This window comes from Ammospiza caudacuta, chromosome 2 (assembly GCF_027887145.1).
Source record: "Ammospiza caudacuta isolate bAmmCau1 chromosome 2, bAmmCau1.pri, whole genome shotgun sequence".
Lineage (NCBI taxonomy): Eukaryota > Metazoa > Chordata > Aves > Passeriformes > Passerellidae > Ammospiza > Ammospiza caudacuta.
Window position 1 is genome coordinate 32,219,363 of NC_080594.1, and position 18,692 is coordinate 32,238,054.

At 50.5% G+C, this 18,692-nt stretch overlaps 1 protein-coding gene across 3 annotated transcripts; it reads right to left on the minus strand.

Moving 5' to 3' along the window:
- Positions 1-4,437: 4,437 nt before the first annotated feature.
- On the minus strand, positions 4,438-11,058 carry MLF2 (myeloid leukemia factor 2). Of its 3 annotated transcripts, XR_009276016.1 has the most exons (9): positions 10,967-11,056; positions 10,735-10,808; positions 8,861-8,987; positions 8,363-8,398; positions 6,866-6,919; positions 6,352-6,477; positions 5,861-6,020; positions 5,544-5,783; positions 4,438-5,026 (listed from the first exon to the last, which is right to left on the minus strand). XR_009276016.1 is itself a non-coding variant. In XM_058825453.1 (8 exons), the coding sequence occupies exons 2-8, from the start codon at positions 10,782-10,784 to the stop codon at positions 5,605-5,607; spliced, it is 732 nt and encodes a 243-aa protein (XP_058681436.1). In that variant the 5' UTR covers positions 10,785-10,808; positions 10,967-11,058; the 3' UTR covers positions 5,540-5,604. The 3 variants fall into 3 exon arrangements, 1 of the variants encoding a protein (XP_058681436.1); XR_009276017.1 differs by lacking the exon at positions 10,967-11,056 and having other exon boundaries at positions 10,735-10,844; XM_058825453.1 differs by lacking the exon at positions 4,438-5,026 and having other exon boundaries at positions 5,540-5,783; positions 10,967-11,058.
- Positions 11,059-18,692: the final 7,634 nt, after the last annotated feature.

An 18,692-nucleotide genomic window follows, 5' to 3' on the forward strand; every position in this document is an offset into this window, starting at 1 on the left:
TGTGCCCACTCCCCAAATTCTTTTTGGGGTTTGGAGTGGGGGGAGCTGGGAAAAGGAGGTGTGCTCTACTGCTCTGACAAGGTCTGCATTCACTCCCAGTTCCATGGTGAGGTCGCTGCAGGTTTTCTGCTGGGCTGAAGAGCCCTCTGCTGTCAGAAGCCTCATTCCCATTTAGGTAACGCCAGCCTGTGCTCCAGTGAGTGAACTCAGACACAGGAGTTCAGCTCACCTTAACCTGCAGTGCTGGGCAGTGTTTCCAGCCTTCAAGGCATCCTTGTTTCACCCTTCTTGAGTCTTCTTTGGTTTCCTTTTTAGCGTCCAATACCCAGATTTCCCACAACTGGTTCGCTACTCTGATATACCAAATTGATCAGAGGGATGGAGCACCTCTTCTACAAAGAAAGGCTGAGAAAATGAAAGAGAATTTGGATTGTTCAGTCTGGAGAAGAGAAGGTTTTGGGGTGACCTAATTGCAGCCTTCCAGTACCTGAAGGGAGCCCACAAGAAAGATGAAGAAAGGCTATTTTCAAGAGCATGTAGTGACAGGAGAAGGGGGATGGCTTCAAACTGAAAGAGAAAATGTTTGTGCTGGATATGGGGATGAAATCTTTTACTGTGATGATGGTGAGGCACTGGCACAGGTAGCCCAGAGAAGCTGTGGATGCCCCATCCCTGGCAGTGTCCAAGGCCAGGTTGAATGGAGCTCTGAGCCACCTGGTCTAGAGGAAGGTGTCCCTGCCCATGGCAGGGGGGCTGGAACTGGATAATCTTTAAGGTCCCCTCCAACCCAAACCATTCTGTGATTCTTCAAAGGGGAGAATTTTTACCTCTGCTCTTGGTAATACACCCCAGTGTAACCCATCTGCAAAGAGGAAGAATTATGCAAGTACCATTCATTTCCTTGGTTGTCTTCCAATCCCAATTCCTTTTGGAGTTCTCCATCTTGAAAGAGCACAGACTATGTTTATGTCCCTGGGTGAATGTCTTTTCTGCATTCAGCGCAGCCAAAAATACCTACTGTTTATAAATAAACACACCAATAGTTACTGACTGTTCAGTACATCTCATCTTTTTCCAACATTTATTACATTCATTGTTCTTTGGATCCTCTGAAAGCTTCATCAGGACTGGTTTAATACCTTCTTTCAGATCATTAATCAAGTTACTAATGAGCATTAGTTTCACAACAACATCCTACTGGAAATAATTTCATATTCTACACTCTCTTTTCCCCCTCATTACTTGAAATCTATCAGTGAACTAAAATTTATAATATTGGCCTTTTTGTTGTTTTAATAATTACTAACTTGTTTTACTTCAGAGAACACAGTCTTGTGTGGCCAGATAAAATGCCTTGTGCTGTTGCAGCCTCTGACTCTGAGTTGCTGTGGTGCCTTTGTTAACCCAACCCATAATTTAATCAGAAATTATCACAGTTGTTGGACAGGAACAATTTTGAGAAGTGAGATCACATATCATAAACACTGAGACATAAATGCTTATATTTAAATGTAATGCATTTTGCATCTCTTATCTTGATTTAATGTCAGTTTGCCTGATTTGCAGGTGTGGATATCATCTAATTTTTTATTTACAAGTATTGACACCAGGTTAACTTTCCCAGACTTCTTTCTCCCCAGTATTCTACAATTCCCCAGGATTTTACAATACCTCAAAAAGTACTGTGAGAGATGCACAGACCTTCAGGGCTATCCACAAAAACATGTAAGGACAAAGTTCCTCCTAGCCCTAATGGGCTTTATTTTCAAGATATATTTTCAGTTACGGAAAACTGAATATACAACCAACAAAACCACCTAAGTTTCTGGTTTATTTGTGTGTAGCTAGTGCATTCTCATCCAAGGTTATACTACCCATCTTCCCATTAGTGTTTCCAGCCTATCTCCACCTCATTCTATCCCACTCCCCTTCCCTCTGTCTCACTTCAGATGTGCTACTTGCTCCTTAGGAAGATGCAGTAGTACCACTGAACTGCCCTGTTTTGGTGCTTCAATTCATCCAATTTGAAGGTGACAGCTATGGGAGAAGGAGCAAGAAGGGATTTTGTCTCCCTTGGATGGACAAGGGTGACTTGGAACCATGTCATGCCCATCTGAAAGAAATACTGTTTGATTTTCATGTTGAGAACATCCAGCCTTCTCTTTCTCCATCTTGCTGGCACAGCTGTCAGAGACACTTCAGAAATGGAAGAGTCTCATCCCAGCCTTTCCTGTGCCCTGATACAAGAGGTAGATGGTTTTTAAGGGCAAAACCTTTCACTTGAAACTGTAACTCACTGGAAAAAATGAACCCGGGTAAGCGTGTTCCCTTCTTTGGAGAAAACCCTCCTGCTATCTGAAGCCACAAGTGCAGGCACCATGCCAGCCTGGGACAGGCAAAGGGCTCACCCTCTCAATATACTTCCCCTACTCCTGGTTTGGGATCTCTGAAACTCTCCCTGGGTTCCTGCCTTAACACCAAGTTCTCCTCTCACTGAAACCTTTCCCTCCTCCTGCCCTGCTGGCCCTGGAGGAGGCTGAGACCTTGGGAGTCAGTGTGCGGCACTCAGCAAGGCTCAGCAGCCAGGTAATCACCCTCCCACTGCCCAGTGGAAGAGCACTCAAGGGTCCTACCTAAATCTGTAATCAGGACAGCACCCAACAGGGAGCAAAGGCTGAATCCAGATAAAGGGATTTGGGATTAGATCAAGATTAGGAAATCCATGCCCAAAGAGGAATGGATCCTCATGATCAAAGGTCAATGTTAATCCCCACCACGGCCACCTTCCTGTTGTTGTAGACAGTAGGCAGGTAGAAGAATTATAAAAGAAAGGCCTCATAAAATCAGCCCTGCTCTGTTAAATTAATAGCTAGCCTGTCATTTCTTCTAAGTGCAGCTAAGTAATTTGCAAGTTCCCGTGTGAAAACAATCTTGGTATGAGAGCTCGTTAACACAACAACTTATTCTTGAGTGAAAAACAACTAGCACCTGCATAAACAATAAGATCTGCCTCAAGAGAATCAGGAGAAAAAATATGTAAACTAACTATAAAGTTTGATAGACATGCAAAATACCATGTACTGACCAATGAACTAAGTGTGAATGTATTCTCCACCACTAAGATCTGACACACTGCCTCCTGATAATCCTATAAAATATGACCTATACAATAAATCCATATAAAATATGATCTATACGATAAAGATTTGGCTTTTCTGCATGAAGAAACTGAGTCCTCTCTGCTTATTAATGCAACATTTGTCCTCCATCTCAGACATCACCTCAAAACCTGGCCAGGACCTGGCAGCTGGTTACTGCCACCATCTCCATGCTGTGAGCACCTTTCTGAGCTCAGCTGGTTCTTCACTGGATCAAAGCACCAGGTGCCACATCTTGCACTGGCTCAAGAGTGCCAGAGATGAGGGTTGCTGTTGTTGCAGTCCCTTCTTTCACAGTCTGGCAACCCCAGGATTACTTCCACGAAACCTCTCCCAAGCCCTGCTTTTTTCTGTGGAGCTCCTCCTTCAGCCTTGCTCTCTTCAGGGCTTGCCTATGACACCTCCAGACAGTCACTCCACTACCAGGGACAGCAGGCTGCTGTCTTTGAACTCCCTTCCAAACCAAACTATTCTATGACTCCTACTGGGGTTTCCCATGGGACAAACGGCACGGGGAAGTGGGTTCCAGCCATGGCTCTGTTCTGCACTTCCTTGAAGGGTGGAACTCTGCAAACTCTGCCCTGAGCTTCCAGAGGGTGCTTCATCCTTTTCTCAGGGCTGGACAGTCAGTCCCCAGCAAGGTGTGTCTCTGTTAGTGCCCACATGCACAACAGAGGGATACACCACAAGATCCCAGCACACCACTTCCAAGTCATGAATTGATTTCCTGCCTTCTGTTCCAAATAAACTCATGAAAAGGTTTGTGTAAGAGTGTGTGCCAGAGCACAAAACTGGCCAAGAACCCAGGAGATCTTCCCTGGTCCTATATTCCTCATGCCTCTCAATTTTCACCTAATACTGAGGAAGTCAAGGAAAGGTCATTCATACTGTCAGCCACGGTTGCAGTGATATAGTGAGAAAATACTGGAAATATTCCCTGTCTGTGCAGGAACCCCACAGGCCAATTCAGGGCTGCACAGCTGACCAGGCAGCAAGAAAGACCAACCAATTTCCCTTGAGTGCACACAAAACTACAGCAATTAGAGGGCATTTTTTGCAAATGGTGAGTTCTTGGGTCTTCTTTCACGATTTCCATGTTGAGCATCATCTCACTCTGTGACTACATGGGAAGGCTGTTAGGCTGTTTTCTATAAGAAAACAAAGCCTGAGAATTTCACACCAAGTTTCTCCTCAGCAATTTTCCAATGACTTGAAAGAGGCTGGTTAATTCCACAGCAGGCACAATTATGTCAGCTGAAGGTAGAGACTGATCCACCAATTCTTTACAGTTTGTTTCTTTATTCAGTAAACATCTAGTTACAAGTTTCACAAATTAAAAAAGTGGGGGAGCTGACTGAAGAGGGGTCAGGGGGCCCACAGGCTGATCCAGCGTTTGTTCTGCTCCTCCCTTCTCCAACGCACGCATCCTTCTGCTCCTCCACAGATGCACCAAGGAGCAGCAGGGGAATGGAAGCCTCTGTCCCGGTGAGGGGACTGACAGGGGGTTCTAGCAGAATTCCCTCATATTCCTTTCACAGGGGACTAAACACAAACTTCAGAACCAGCCCAACCCAGCACAGAAAGAGTGGAAAGGATGGAAGAGGCAAGGTGGCAGCTCCTCATGCCCAGCACTACTGGCAAAAAGAACAGAGCCAAGGGACAGCAGAGAGGGAATGGGCAATTAATGTGTTCCTTGCACATCAGTGAGATTCCCCATGCCCCACTGCAGCACCCAAATGGGGTGAAATAGAGCAATGCAGAAGATTAGTTGCTTTGTTTCAATTTTTAAGTGGGAGGGAGGTTAATACTAAATTTGAGGAGGGTCCAAGTGGTGCTTTGAAGGGGCTTCAGAGTTTCACTGTCTGTACCTGGGAGGAAAGGAAACAGAAGACATAAACAGAATAAGTGGTGCCTAGAAGGCAGAAGACAGATAAAGACATGTTTAAACCTGATGTGTAGACATCAAAAAAGGGGAAAATGTCCCTTTTCAAGCACTAGATCACATCCTAGTGAGCCCTATTCAAAGCACAAGAGAGCAGACACCTGCACTTACTTATATTTCAAACTGGATGGACAGCAAATGATCTCTTAAGTTCTACACAATGACAATATGAACACTCCACAGATTGCAATCCTACATCACATCACACTATTCCAGCCATCAGTTAAGGCTGACACCACAGGTCTTTTGTTCATGACAAAGCTAACTTAAACAGCTTCCATCTTCTCCAAATTCACACCTTCCCCTGCTCTCTCAAAGCGGGAAAATCCCTTTGCAACTGAAACTTCAAAATAATGTAAGATTAGGGCAAAGAAAAAAAAATAACCCTATGGCTGTAAGAGGCAACCACACAGCAGAAGAAGAGGGAACTTGTTCAGACTTACAGGAGCGCGTAGGCAGGTTTGGGGGTGGCCACGCTGCACCCCCCACAAGGTCTGCTCCAGTTCACCAGTCGTACCGGCGGGACTGTCTGGAGGGAGAATCCTCGGGGCCCTGGATGGCCAGACGAGCCCCCTCGGCCCGCCGGCCGCCGCTGCCGTCGTGGCGCCGGTAATCCAGGCCCCTCTGCGGCCGGAACCGCGATGTCTCTCGTCGCCACTCGTCGTCGAACGCGGCCGCGTCACCTGCCAGGGACACACCCGGCTCAGGGGGGAGCAGCACCTGGCTGGGCCGGCAGGAGGAGGACACGGGCACTACTCACTTTCGTCCATGTTGATGTAGTCCTGCCTCTCCTCCTGGTCGCCCGTGCGGTGGTTCCGCGAGCGCTGCATGATGTGGGCCCTCTCCCTGATGTGGTGCCCGATGGACATCTGCTCCAAGCCACTGTCCGAGTCCCTTACGGTTCGTCTCGTTTCACGGATCTGGGGGCAGGTTCCCATGTAGAATCAGTATTTCCATCCTCCCAGCCCCCTAAGGCACCCTGATTCCTGCCTCCAGTGTTTCAAGCAATTTGCACGGCCACCCCTCCCAGGATGTCAGACACAACGTTACAAAGAGGGAAGAATAGATTCCCCACTGCCAGCTCTTCCCATTTCCTCCCAGGGGCCCTTGGCATGGTTCAGTGAGTCACAAGAGCGCAATGTGCTCCTCAAACTGCAACTGACTGAGAAGCCAAAGTGCTGTAGGTGGCCACCCACAAAGCCACCAAACCAAGCCTCTCTCTCACAGCAAGGCCAGCAGCCTCCTCCTTACCCCGCCAGGTGCTGAACGCATCTCTGAGGTCTCCTGATAGACCTTGGGCCCATCACCCAGGTTGGAATAGGAGATGACAGTTGAGGAGGTAAATGTCTGGCAGTTAGCACCATTTGTCATATGCTCCTGCAAGAAGGAATGAGGAATGGTGGAAAGAAGGGATAGGAGGGAAGAAGAGATGGCATTTAATTCCTTCTCTACAATGAAGTAAGAAGTTACAATAGGATGAACATAATCCCTATGGGTGTCTTTTTCTGGAGAATACACCTTCCTGTTAAATTAATACTTATTTCTTGCTAAACGTGTCCACCTACACACTTCCTTCCTCACCCCTCTCCTCTCCCTGCACCCGGGAACAAGCTCTGTCACTGACTCCCAGTGATGAAGCAAAGCTTACAGCCTTGGCAGGTGTGGCTCAGTCCATCCCAAGCAGCACAGTAAGATAAGAGATGGGATGGAAGAAGCATCCTCAGAACTCCCCTCGAATACAGAACGGGTCACGGAGGGTTCTTACCATGTTTCCAATCATGTCGTTCATCATCCCAAACATATCTATAAAGCCACCTGCCTGATAAAAAGGAAAAGAGAACACAAGAGTAGTCAGTCTGGGAAGAGACATGAGGAAAGAACAACAAACTGCCTGCAAAAGAACCTGCTGCCTAAGAAGAAGAAGAACCTTGATTTTTTTTTTTCATGTTCTTTCAGTAGCACAGAAAACAAAACCAAAACAGAATTTGGGGTTGCTGCTCTCTCCATTCTCTCAGGTTGCACTGCCCAATGTTCTGGCAAAAGCTGTTCTTTTACTTTGCATCCAACTGCCAATGCACTGGGGTTCATAAGCTTGGGGACTCAGCAAAGTTAGGAGAAGAAATCTCAGCATGTGCACTAACAGTGATCATAAGAAAATTTCCACTGATTGTTTTCTTTCTAGCATAACAACAAATTTGCTTACTTTCCCCTACAAACACCTGCCTTTTCCATCCTGTAAACCTGAATGCTGCAGTAACACCCTGGGCCAGCAGGTCTCACAGGTTAATTGTGCAATATGTAAACAAAATTACAATGTCAGCTCAAACTTGCTCATTTCTTTTTTTTTTTTTTTTGTTTCCTCGAGTAGCCTCTTGTTCTCGTTTCCAGCAGAGCAGTACTCACACACAATGTTATTATGCTTTGAAGTCTATGTGTTTGTAGTCTTATTAATCCTCCTCTGAGCTACAAAAATTCCGGGACGCTGGAGTCTCTTTCATTGAGGCAATTGTGCAGAGCAAGACAGCTGAAGCTGCTGGATCTGGAATAACCTATTTCCACTGCGTTATTTCGTTGGAGGATGGAGATCAGCACGCTCCCAGCGCGGTGCTCTCACGTACACACAGCATTCTCATTCCAGCCCTGTTCACCTGGAGAATTCTGCTGCCCTCTCCAGCCTCCACCACTGGCAAAGGAGGTGCAATAATCCCCTCTGCCTACTGATGGCCAAGTCCTTTCCTCACACCCTCACAGCTCCTCCATTACCTCCAGATCTGCAGCTTCTTTTCAGACATATGAGGTTATTAAGGGACTACCTGCTCTTCCCAGATATTAACTGTCCCAATTCCCATGAAATATTGTGCTATAACAGCTTTATGACTTTTCTCTGGTCAAGGTGCAAATACAACCTCCCCATACACACAGAGTTAGACTCTCTCTTCAAAAACAGCTCACAGGCAGGATTAAAACATTAGAGGGGAAACAAGGTAAAGGCCTGAAGTCATAAAACAACTCAATGAGAGATCCAGGAGAAACCAGATGCTTCCAGTTTCAGTTCAATACTTTCTTCCCTATTCCATTTACTATAAATCTAAAGCTCATCCTGGTCTCCTCAGACATTCCCATCCTCCCTACCTGCTTGGATAGCTGGTCATGCTCACAGATGGCTACCTTTTAGCACTGGTTGCACACAGTGCTGATGAATCTCAGTATGGAACCACTACTTGGAAAGCCTCTAATCTGACCCAGAAAAACAAAAACTTACCATGCCGAGCATCCCAAAGGGTGAAACAGCTCCTGCCTGCCAGGAGAACAGAAAAACACAACAGAGAATGACTTTGCGGCAGCCAAACACTAGATCCCCATCAGAACACAGTAATCCTTCTCAGAAACAGAACTGGGAACACTCAGGCTCTACAAACAGATCAAGAAAGCGTCCACGGATTCCTGGGGGTTCGAGCCATATCACCCCTACAAACCAGACATGAGGGGATGCTCCTACATTTCTCCCCATTGTATGAATTCACATCCTTGATAAACAACACGTATTTATTCCTTTCCTCCCATCCAACCTAGAACACAGCTGCATTCAACACCTCAATACAGGTGGAACAAAGAGCAGGACCAGATCACCACTGCCTAGGAGATTTAGGCAGTGATAAAACCACCTGTGTGGAGGAGAGGGTGTGCCCAGCCCAGGAAGGGTGGGAGACAGAAACAGAGACGAGTGTGAGGGATGCTGGCGGCACTCAGCCCGTGTTACCTGCATCCTGCGGCCAGCCTGGCGAGCGCCGGGGGTGCTGCCGTCGGTGATGCCCAGGAGCGGCCCGAAGCCGAAACTCCCGGACAGCATGCGGTTCATGTGCTGCCGGTGCATGGCAAAAGGATCCCTGTGGGAGAGGTGCACAGAACAAGGGTGAGGACAAAATCCCATCTAATCTGCTCCTCCCAGCTCTGTGGTGTTCTTACACAACCGTGTGTCCTGTCCCGAGCTGAAATTCACAATCCTGAGAGGTCTGTGTTGTCCATGGTGATTACTGGGACTGCAAGGGATCTTTGGATCCCACCCCATTTCTTGAGAGAAGGTTTCGTGGCACAGAAGCTCTCTCAGGTACTCATTTCTGTCTGCTCAGAAACAGGCTGGTGTCCTGCTTCAGTACTGCTCTGGAGCCGAGTGTGGCCAAGGCCGCTCCAGAACCTCACTGCTCTAACATCTTTTGTAGAGAAGTGCACAAAGACCTTCCTGGCTACACTTCATGGACCAGGGAGCAGGAGATCCCACATATCATCCTCTCAGCCCTCCATGTACACAGACACAAACAGTGAAATGCAAGACTCCAGAATGGACTGCATGGCCTCACACCCCTCTGCCCCTCCGGGGTTTGAGACCACATACAGCTTTTCCAGATTTGAGGGAGAAAGGGGACAATAACTGGGATCCCCAACTGGTTTTCCCTACTTTTGCAGCCTCCACTTTGAGGGCTGCACGCACTCACACGGGTTGGTGAAGCAAGAGGAGGAAAAGGAGGGTAAGGATAAAGCGTCACAGAATAGGGTGGCCACAATAAGAAACTTCTGGGAAATACCATAGCTTTTTCCTGCACATCCTGTAGCCTGCAATTATCCCTCTTCAGCATTAATAGCACAGGCTCTTCCTGAGATGACAGAAGGACCCACTACTTAAAACCAATACTTTTCTGTCTCTACTGGAAATGCTTCCCATAATAAAAGCTAGACTCATACCTGCCATGTAAATGAGAACACGCTGTCATTCAGTGACTAACTGGGACATCAAGGTCTCCTCTCCTGCTAATCTCCTCAAAGCTCATAAAATTCTGGCTTACTATTGATTTCATAAGCAAAAAATTGACTATTCTTCTGCATACATAAATTTCACCAAATTTCTAGTAGTGTCTTGTCTAACATAATCAAATTCTTCCTGTACTACAGTCGATTCCTTATCCACTTTGGCAAGGGCTGCCAACTTAGTGTCACTGCCAAAATTTATCAATAGCATCTAATTTCTGTACTGAGGATGGAAACAAAAACATTCAGTGAAAGGAATCCCAGGAAGAGTTCTTGGGACCTTTGTTAGATTTCAATACCCGTGTTTCAAAACTACTCGTTGTTTTCTCTCTACTTTGTTCCTCACAACTTGACAACTGTTTCAGCAGCCTTCTCCAGCTCCATTAACGACTTCCTGTGCAGAACAGCAACAAACACTGGACAGAGCAGCAGATTTTATCTATCTCAACTGCAACCCTACTTTGCATAATGAAAAAAAAAAATCCTTGCGCAAAGAAAAAGATTAGTTATTATTCCAGCCCTCTCTTCCTCTCAAGACAGCTGCGATGCCTTTTGGCCTACTTTATTACGCTTCCCTCCAAGACCACGCTCCAGTATCGCAGGAACGCGGCGGACGCGACCCCCGCTCCTCGCGGCGCTGTCCCTCTGGAGGATGTGCGTGTTTGTGCCCAGCCGGCCGCGCCGCCGCGCCGCTCCCCGGGCCCGCCCGGCCTCAGCCCGCCCGGCCTCAGCCCGCCCGGCGGGACGCGGGGGCAGCGCTCACCTCCCCGGGGCCTCTCCGTGCCGCAGCCCTCCCTCCGGCTCCCCCGCAGGATGCCCACCCCGACTCACATGGCAAACATGGGGTCCTCCGGCTCGCCATCCCTCATCAGCCGGAACATGCTTCCCTCGCTCGGGGGCGGCCTCTGCGGAGGGGACAGGGCGGTGAGCGCAGCCGGCCTGAGGGCGGGCAGGGGCGGAGCGCCGGAGCCGGCCCCCCCGCCCCGCCCCGCCGCCAGCTCGGGCAGGTGATGGCAGCGCTCCCCCCCGCACCCGCTCCCGGCCCGCCCGTGCCCCGCCGTGCCTGCCGGTGTCGGCGGTCCCGGTTCGGCGCAGCCCGAGCCCCCGGGCCGCTCACGCCTCCGCGCCCATCGCGCCCCGCACCGCGCTGCCCCCGCCCCGCCCGCACGCGCATGCGCGCCCGCCCCGGGGGAGGGCGCGGGCGAGGCGGGGCCGCCGGCACAGCGCCCCCTGGCGCCCCCCGCGGGCAGCGCCCCCGGGCCGCAGCTCCCGCCGGGCAGCCCGGGAATGGGAACGGGAACGGGAATGGGAACGGGAACGGGAACGGGAATGGCAATGGGAGGATGGTAACAGAGGCACCGGGCAGGCCCCATCGCTCCGCACAGCTTCCCCAGCAGGGGCAGCGCGGGGGTAGGCAATGATCCCTTCTCTCTGCGGACCAGTGATAGGACCCATGGGAATGGCCTGAAGCTGTGTAAGGGGAGGTCTAGGCTGGATATCAGGCAAAGGTTTTTCACCCAGGGGGTAGCTGGGCACTGGAACGGGCTGCCCAGGAAAGCAGCCACAGCACCAAGCCTGACAGAGTTCAAGATGTGTTTGGACAACACCCTCAGGCACCTGGTGTGACCCTTGGTAATGGTCCTGTGCAGGGCCAGGAGCTGGACTCCAGGATCCTGATGGGTCTCTTCCAACTCAGAATATTCTGTGATTCTGTAGTAACCCCTGTGGCTCGTGGCCAGCTGGTTCCCTGCCAGAGTCCACAGCGTTGCCTGGCTGCTGCAGAGGCAGCACTTATCATCCCAGGCTTCCTGCACGGCATGGGCATGTAGGAGGCACCCAGAGAGCCGCTGGGCCGCGCTGAGCACATGGACAGCGAGTGCACGCACTGCTCTGCTGGCGGAAGCAGGCAGGACACTTTGTGAGCCAGCTGTGGGTCTTCACTGATCCTGGACAGCCACTGGGAATCACAGGCAAAGAGTAGGTACTTGTGTGCACCCACAGCAGTGGTGGGGAATCTCCAGAAAGCAGGGGGATGACACCTGTGTCACCATCTCTGGGGAATGCTGGCTGCCTTCAGCCCCACTGGATTACAGGGAAGGGAGCAGTGACTCATCCCAGCTCCAGCCCAGGGCACGCTTCCTCAGTGCTGCCTCTCTTGACTCTTGCATCCGGCCCACCGCATGCAGGAGCCAGCATGGACCCGTGCCAGAGGACTGGAAATAGCAGGTTGCAAGATTTGGTTGAGAAATTGAGCTCCTGATTTGTGGCGGGAGCCGTGTCCTTGGATTTTGGAGTCTGACAGAGGAAAATGACCCAGTAGCATGGTTCATGTGTGGAATGCATAGAGGACCTGGCAACACTTCTTGCTCCAGCAGGTCTCAGAACTGCTTGGTATTGAGAAAGAAACCTCTCAGATGCCTGTGTGCATGCAGAAGGCTCTTCAGAAGTCCCTTCTGTGCACAGAAATTGCATTCTGCAGGGGCTGAAACCAAAACATCCACAATAGGGGAACTGCCAGCAGCACAATGGTGCAGGATCATGAGGTGGACACAAGTCCTGTGGGCAGGGCACGGGTTAAGCAAGGCCAAACCTCTAGGAGGGAGGCTGTTCACAAGTGAGCTGCTGAAACAGCTCCTGTCACCAGCTCAGAGCTCATCTGTGAGTGCTGGAGTTCACACAAAGCCCTTGTTGGCGCTGCCTCAGTCTCTCTGATGCTGCTTCTGCAAACCTGAATCATCCTTCGGAGACCTCCAGTCTGGAAAGCCTTTCCTGTCTGGTGTGTTTTCCTTTTGCTCTGAGGCATTCTTGGTGTTTGATTGGAGTGTGGAGCTGACCTCAAGTGTCAGGATGTAAAGGGAGGTAAAGATCTTCTAGGGCAGAAATGTAAACATCTCTTTGGGTTTCCTTCTTTTTTTTTCTTTCTTTCTTCTTTTCCCCAGATCTGGGATAAAATAAATTGCTGTCCCCTGGATACCAGTGATCCTCCCACTCCTGCAATGTCCCAGAGATGGTAGGGCTCTCTCAGTTTTTCCAAATTGTAAGTCAGGCATTGCTGCCTTCAAACACAGAGGGGAAAGGAACAGAAAAGACTCTGGAACAAGCACTGCTCTGCAGATCCCTTTTCTGTCCCTAATGCTGCTCCTCTGCAAGAGCAACCCCAGGGATAGGTTTGTGAGAGTGGGGGCTGAGGCTGTGCCTCTCCCTGGGTATTTCTGCAGCCTTACAGCACTCCTTACCCCTGATGGACACCTTACCAAAGGCTGCATTGCCGGGGCCATTGCCAGTTCAGCAAACCTCGAGGAAGCCTTGCTGCAGAGAGTCACGCCGGTGAAACCCTGGAAGGAGGAATTAGAACGGCAACCTTTCGGTGGAATGTGACAAGGTCTGAGGGATGCAGGATCTGCCGCTGCAGGAGAGGTTTCTGCCAGCACTCCCCGCGTTATACCCGATGTGCTCCAAGGGGATAGCCATTGGGATGTGAAAGAGAAGCAAGGCTCCCATCTTGCTCCCCTCGCACTCTCCATTCAGGCCGCTTCTCTTTTCGCCGTGAATCAAACCCATTATGTCTCTCCGTTTCCCTTCTCTCTCTTTTCTCCCTCGGAACTGCCCAGCTTGTGCTGGGGGCGGGGGAGGGCAGGGGGCGAGCGAAGGGCAGAGCGGGCAGCGATGAACGGCGGGCAGCGACGAACGCCGCCCCTGCCCCGGCCAGGCCCGGCCCGGCCCCGCCCGCGGCCTCCCCGGCCGCACGGCCGGCCCGCAAAGCGAACCGATCACCACGGGGGGAAGGCAATAAAGGCAGGGTGAGACACCAGCCTTGTACCTGCTGCCGGCACATTCGGGCCCGGGAGGCAGAAACAGCAGCGGGGCCCCGCGGCCGCCTGAAGACAAAGAAACCCTGGTTAGCAGGAGCCGGAGCTGCCCACAGCCATCTCCCCATTGGCTCCCCGCGCTGTGCCTCTTACGCAATCCTCACCCAACAACCAGCTCTGACCTCACTGAAGGGCACCCTCAGTGAAGGACAGCTCTGATTTGATCCTCAAACGCGAAAATTCGTGTTTGGGATGCTGCAGCCAGCTTGTGGTGGCTGCAGCTTGCGCTGTGTGGCAGCGATTACTTTCAGAATATTTTGCTCGTGTTAAGAGTGTGTCTGTCACACTGTTAGCGAGAACTGCGACCTCCATCTGTGCCGCGTTAGCAAAGAGAGGCTCACAAAAAATCACGATTGAAAACATCCCTCCTCTTTCCAGTCTTCTGACAGGCTGTGTCACCCCTCGTCATTCCCTTCTCCTCCTCTTGCTCCTTCTCCTTGTGCTACCTACCCTGCTTCCCAGCCCTCCTGCAGGGCTTATTTAAATATGCTGCCTCTCAGGAAGCCATTTCCCAATGCAAAGTTGGACGGTGCGTTGAATTCTTGGGTATTTCCTCTTAAATTCGGTATAGGGCATCGTGAAAGAAGAACAAAGCGGATTAATGGACACAGTACAGCAAGATGAACGGCGTGGGTTAAATACATAAATGCATTCAAACACATTCCCACTGCACACTGAGATTTTGCTACTTTTGTTGTGAGTGAAAGGACAGATATTTTGTATTTATGTAAATCTAAGAAAATTTAATGCAAATTCACATCCTCCTGCTCTTTTGTTATTCAGCAAACAGTTTGGAAGTGGTTTGGAACCACTTAGGAGTTACTCAGTAAATATAATTCTTAAAATACCCAGTTATTGTGTTTTGCTTTTGCTCAGAAAATGGCTTGCAGTTAGTTAGTTCAGCCTTCAAAACAAACACTAAAGTCCCCTGTGCCCCCCATCAGAACACAGTGACATGACTAGCAAGGTAATAGACCAAAATGCATAAATAATTGCTTCTAGGTGCATTCACCCTGCATTTGCTGGGAGCAGAAGAATAGATGCCACGCATGAAAGCCTAAACACATCTCAGCCACGTGCTCACGTATGATGGCACATGCCGGCGAGCTCAGCGCACGCCTCAGCAGAAAAGTACCATGCTTTCCACACTGACAGGAGTCAGAGAGTGTAACAGGGAAAATACCCCTCTGTACACAAACAGGTATGTACTGCACCTAAACACACGCACACACCCACATAAACACCAAGCACAAACAGGGTGCAGCACCAAAATTGGGACACTGGATGGAGAAAATGACATTCCCATTGTTGTCTGGGCTGCAGGCAGACACGGACAGTGTCTGTTCCACACAATGATCTGTCATGTAACTTCTGCACCTCCCTCATTTTGTCTGAGGATGCAAGTCCCCGAAAAGGATGGAATATATTCTGCTGAGCTGGCAAAGCAACTGCAGACAAAGCCCAGAGAACACACAGAGCGGGGATGGGCATCTGCAGAGCGCACAATGAGTGTACTTGCGTTTGCAACAAAGGGGAGAGCACAGATGGGAGAGAGGAGCAGAGGAAAGCTGCAGATCGATCTGGAAGGCGAAATGCAGAGTGGCACGGATCAGGTGGAGGAGCAGGAGTCACAGGGAAGAGCTAGGTGAGACAGTCAGTGGATACCCTCAGGGCTTGAGGGAAGCAGCTGCACACTAGAAGCTCAGGGAGTCTCACCACCGGGATCCAAAGGGCAGGAAGAGTCAGAATGCAGAGACAGGAAGGTCACAAGATATGAAGAAGAATTTCACGTTGGAATTTAGGGGAAAAGCATAGTAGATACAATCACGCAGGGCAAAATGGGACATGTGGAAAACAAAGGAGGGGATGTGAGATGAATTTTGTAAGATACAGGATGTCACAAAGAAGCCAGGGAGAGAGCCATGGGAAGAGTGCTCCAAGAACACAGGTAGGAGACAAATGCCAAGAAGCAGCAGATGAGGGGAAAATGGCAAAGGGGATGGGGTAAGGAGCATGGAAGGGACAATGTGAGGTTGCAGGCTGCAGGTGCTGGGGAGTAAAGGAGAGCTCGCTGCTGCCATGCCAGCTTGCAGGGCTGACCCCACAGCTCCATCCCACAGGCTGCTGGAAACAAGCTCCCCTTGCACAAACAGGTGTTTGTCTGTTTGCATCCGTGGGTGCGCAGTCTGTGTCAATGTGGCGCTTGGGGCACGGGAACGTCTCTGAACATAATCCTTTGCTTTCTCCCCTCTAGGATGTTGTGTCACGGCCTGTTTGCGCATTAATGTGAAGATGTCTTTGCCAAGGGATATGTGTCAATGTAATTTTGTGTTTTCAGTGGTTGAGTGTGTAAAGGAAAAGGATCCTGGAAAAAAAATCCTGGATTGGTGAGGAGAACAGCAGAGCAATGAGCCACGCACCTTGTGACAAACAGAAGCAGAGAGAAACAACATCTGGCCACTATATGGATTATTTTGGGTCCTATTTTTAGATGTATATCTAGAAATTAAGATTTTCTTCATGCAAAAGAGAAGGATAAAGAGGGGTACTTGAGCCAAACCAGGGCTGGAATGCTGAGAGCAGCTAGACCTGAGAAATTGGCCAGATGGGTTTTGTGAAACAGTAGGGGAAAGAAAAATTAGTGCATGCATTTTCATAATTTGGTTTATTTTGGTACTAGTCTGGATGTGTGCATGTCTAGAGTTACAGGACTGTTTTTGGGGCAGGCACTCCGCACTGTGTGTAGCTGGGAAGAACGTAAATTAGTCAGATCATGAGAGAAGCAGCTGTAGCTGTGGAGGAGACAAGATGGCAAGATGGGGACCTTCTACCGCCCTGTCACACAGACCACAATTTATCCAATCCCTTTCATACCTTCCTTCAGGACTTACGTACTCAGTGCCCTATGTTCCACGAATACCAATGGCTTTTGCTGTTAAATGCTCAAACTGAGACACATTCAATTAAACTCAAGAGCACCAGCTCTAAATCCTGACTTTGCACAGAGGCTGAGTTTGTGTCTGGAGGACAAGAAGAGCTTCTGCACCTCAATACGTTTTCCAACTAGATGGGTTAATAACCTTGCCTTGCACCTGCGAGAATCACTGTGTACACGTGTATGTGAAAAATGCATATTGTATGATTAGCTTTTCGCAAATATTAAATATGTGTTGTGTTAGAAAGTAATGCTGTATTAATTCTCTTAGGTAGTGTGTTAAATATAGTTTTAGGCCATAAAAAATGTTAAAATAGAAACTGTGCTATGTAAGATACTTTTTTTTGTAAAGAAAGGACTTGCAGCAAGATAGCAGCTACAGGACACCTACATCTTTCAGAGAAAAAGAATTTATTGCCCTCTTATCAGAAGAAACTAACTTCTTCCCACCTTGAAGGTGCTGTTAGGATTCAGGGGAAGTTGACGATGACCAGACAGAATCCTGTGTTTGAATGGAATTTATGCATCATGTATGAAGTGTATGAATACACAACAGGCTATTGTTTTTAAGGATTAAGACTCTGTTAACGGGTGTCCTTTTCGGGCTTATGCTGTCCAGAAAAAGGTACCTGGACGTCTGTAACTCTTTGTCTCTGTTGTCTCATATTGCCCTAATTAAAATTGTCCAAATTATTATTACTCTAATTGTATTACCACTTTTATAACCATTTTATTACTATTAAACTTTTAAAATTTTAAAAACAGGTGATTGGCATTTTTCACATGCACATCTGTATGCGCTCAGTTCTGTATGTAGGTAGGCCTGCAAATTTGTGCAGATTTATTTTCTTTTTTTCTTTTGTATGAGCCTGTGACTAAGAGCGGGACAATATAAACCCTCTGGGAAAGGTGAAGGGAATTTAGTCATCCCAGTCTACTCAAGCTGGTAACCAAAGGGCTGAGGAGCGGCTACAGGAACATCTGTTTCATTAGCAACAAATCCCTGCAGTTACAAGTCATCACCTACGGTTCTGCAGGAAGGACCCTTTGGCTAAAGGGAGACCCGGAGGTGGGCGATGATTCTTCCCAGCCCGGAGGGAGGCACCGGCAGAATGTCTGCCGGACTCCGGGATCGAGGCGGGCGGGCAGCAGGGTCAGTGTAGCCCGCCGTGCGCTGCCCGGCCGGTGCCCGGGAACGGGAGGTCGGTGCCGGACGGGACGGGACGGGACGGGACGGACAATTCCCGCGCCCTCGCGCGCCTTCCCGCCACCCCACGTGCCAGCGGCCCCTCCCGCCTCGCACTGCGCCAAAGGGCCCCGCGCCCCCGCCCCGCCGGCGCGCTGCCCGCCGCCAGCCAATGAGAAACCTGTTGCCAGGCAGACAGCTCATTTGAATGGCCCAATCAGACGTCCCAGCCCCAGCCCCTCCTTATATGGGGACCGGGGGATGCGATCGCTAATCCGCCCCCCCCCGCCGCCGGCTGCCCCGCCCACTCCCTCCGCGAAGCACCGCCCACTCCCTGCCTGAGGCCCCGCCCACTCGCTCCGCCGCGCGCAGAGCGCGGGAAAAGCGCCCGGCGCTGGGCGGGCAGGCGGGGGGAGAAGGGGAGGGGCGGGAGGAGCCCCGCCGCTGGGAGCGCTTCCAGCGGAGGAAGGGCGGGCAGCTGGAGTGGAAAATTCCAGGCAGGAGGCCGCGTGTCGCCAGCGCTGCCCTCCCACACGGCCCCGCAGCGCCGCTTCTCGCCTCCCCCGGATTCCTCCTGGAGAGCCAGCCAGCCTGTACGGGCGGCTCCCCGGGCGTGCTGCGGGCAGAGGGCTCGGCTCCCCTCCCCTCCCGGGACGCTTCCCGTCGGAGCCGCAGCACCTCGGCGCGGAGCGGGGCTTTCGGCTGGCCTCGACGGGGCCGTGCGGCGCCTTGCGGGGACCCGCGGTGCGCCCCCGCTGCCGGGCGGCCGCGGCTGAGCGCACATTGTTCTAGCGGCCCG

Excerpts from the sequence above, each read along its gene's own strand:
- MLF2 (XM_058825453.1), bottom strand. The coding sequence starts at position 10,784 with ATGTTCCGGCTGATGAGGGATGGCGAGCCGGAGGACCCCATGTTTGCC. Across the intron at positions 8,399-8,860 it reads AGGCTGGCCGCAGGATGCAG|GCAGGAGCTGTTTCACCCTT; the intron begins GTAACACGGGCT and ends TTCTCCTGGCAG. Across the intron at positions 6,021-6,351 it reads TGCGTTCAGCACCTGGCGGG|ATCCGTGAAACGAGACGAAC; the intron begins GTAAGGAGGAGG and ends ACCTGCCCCCAG.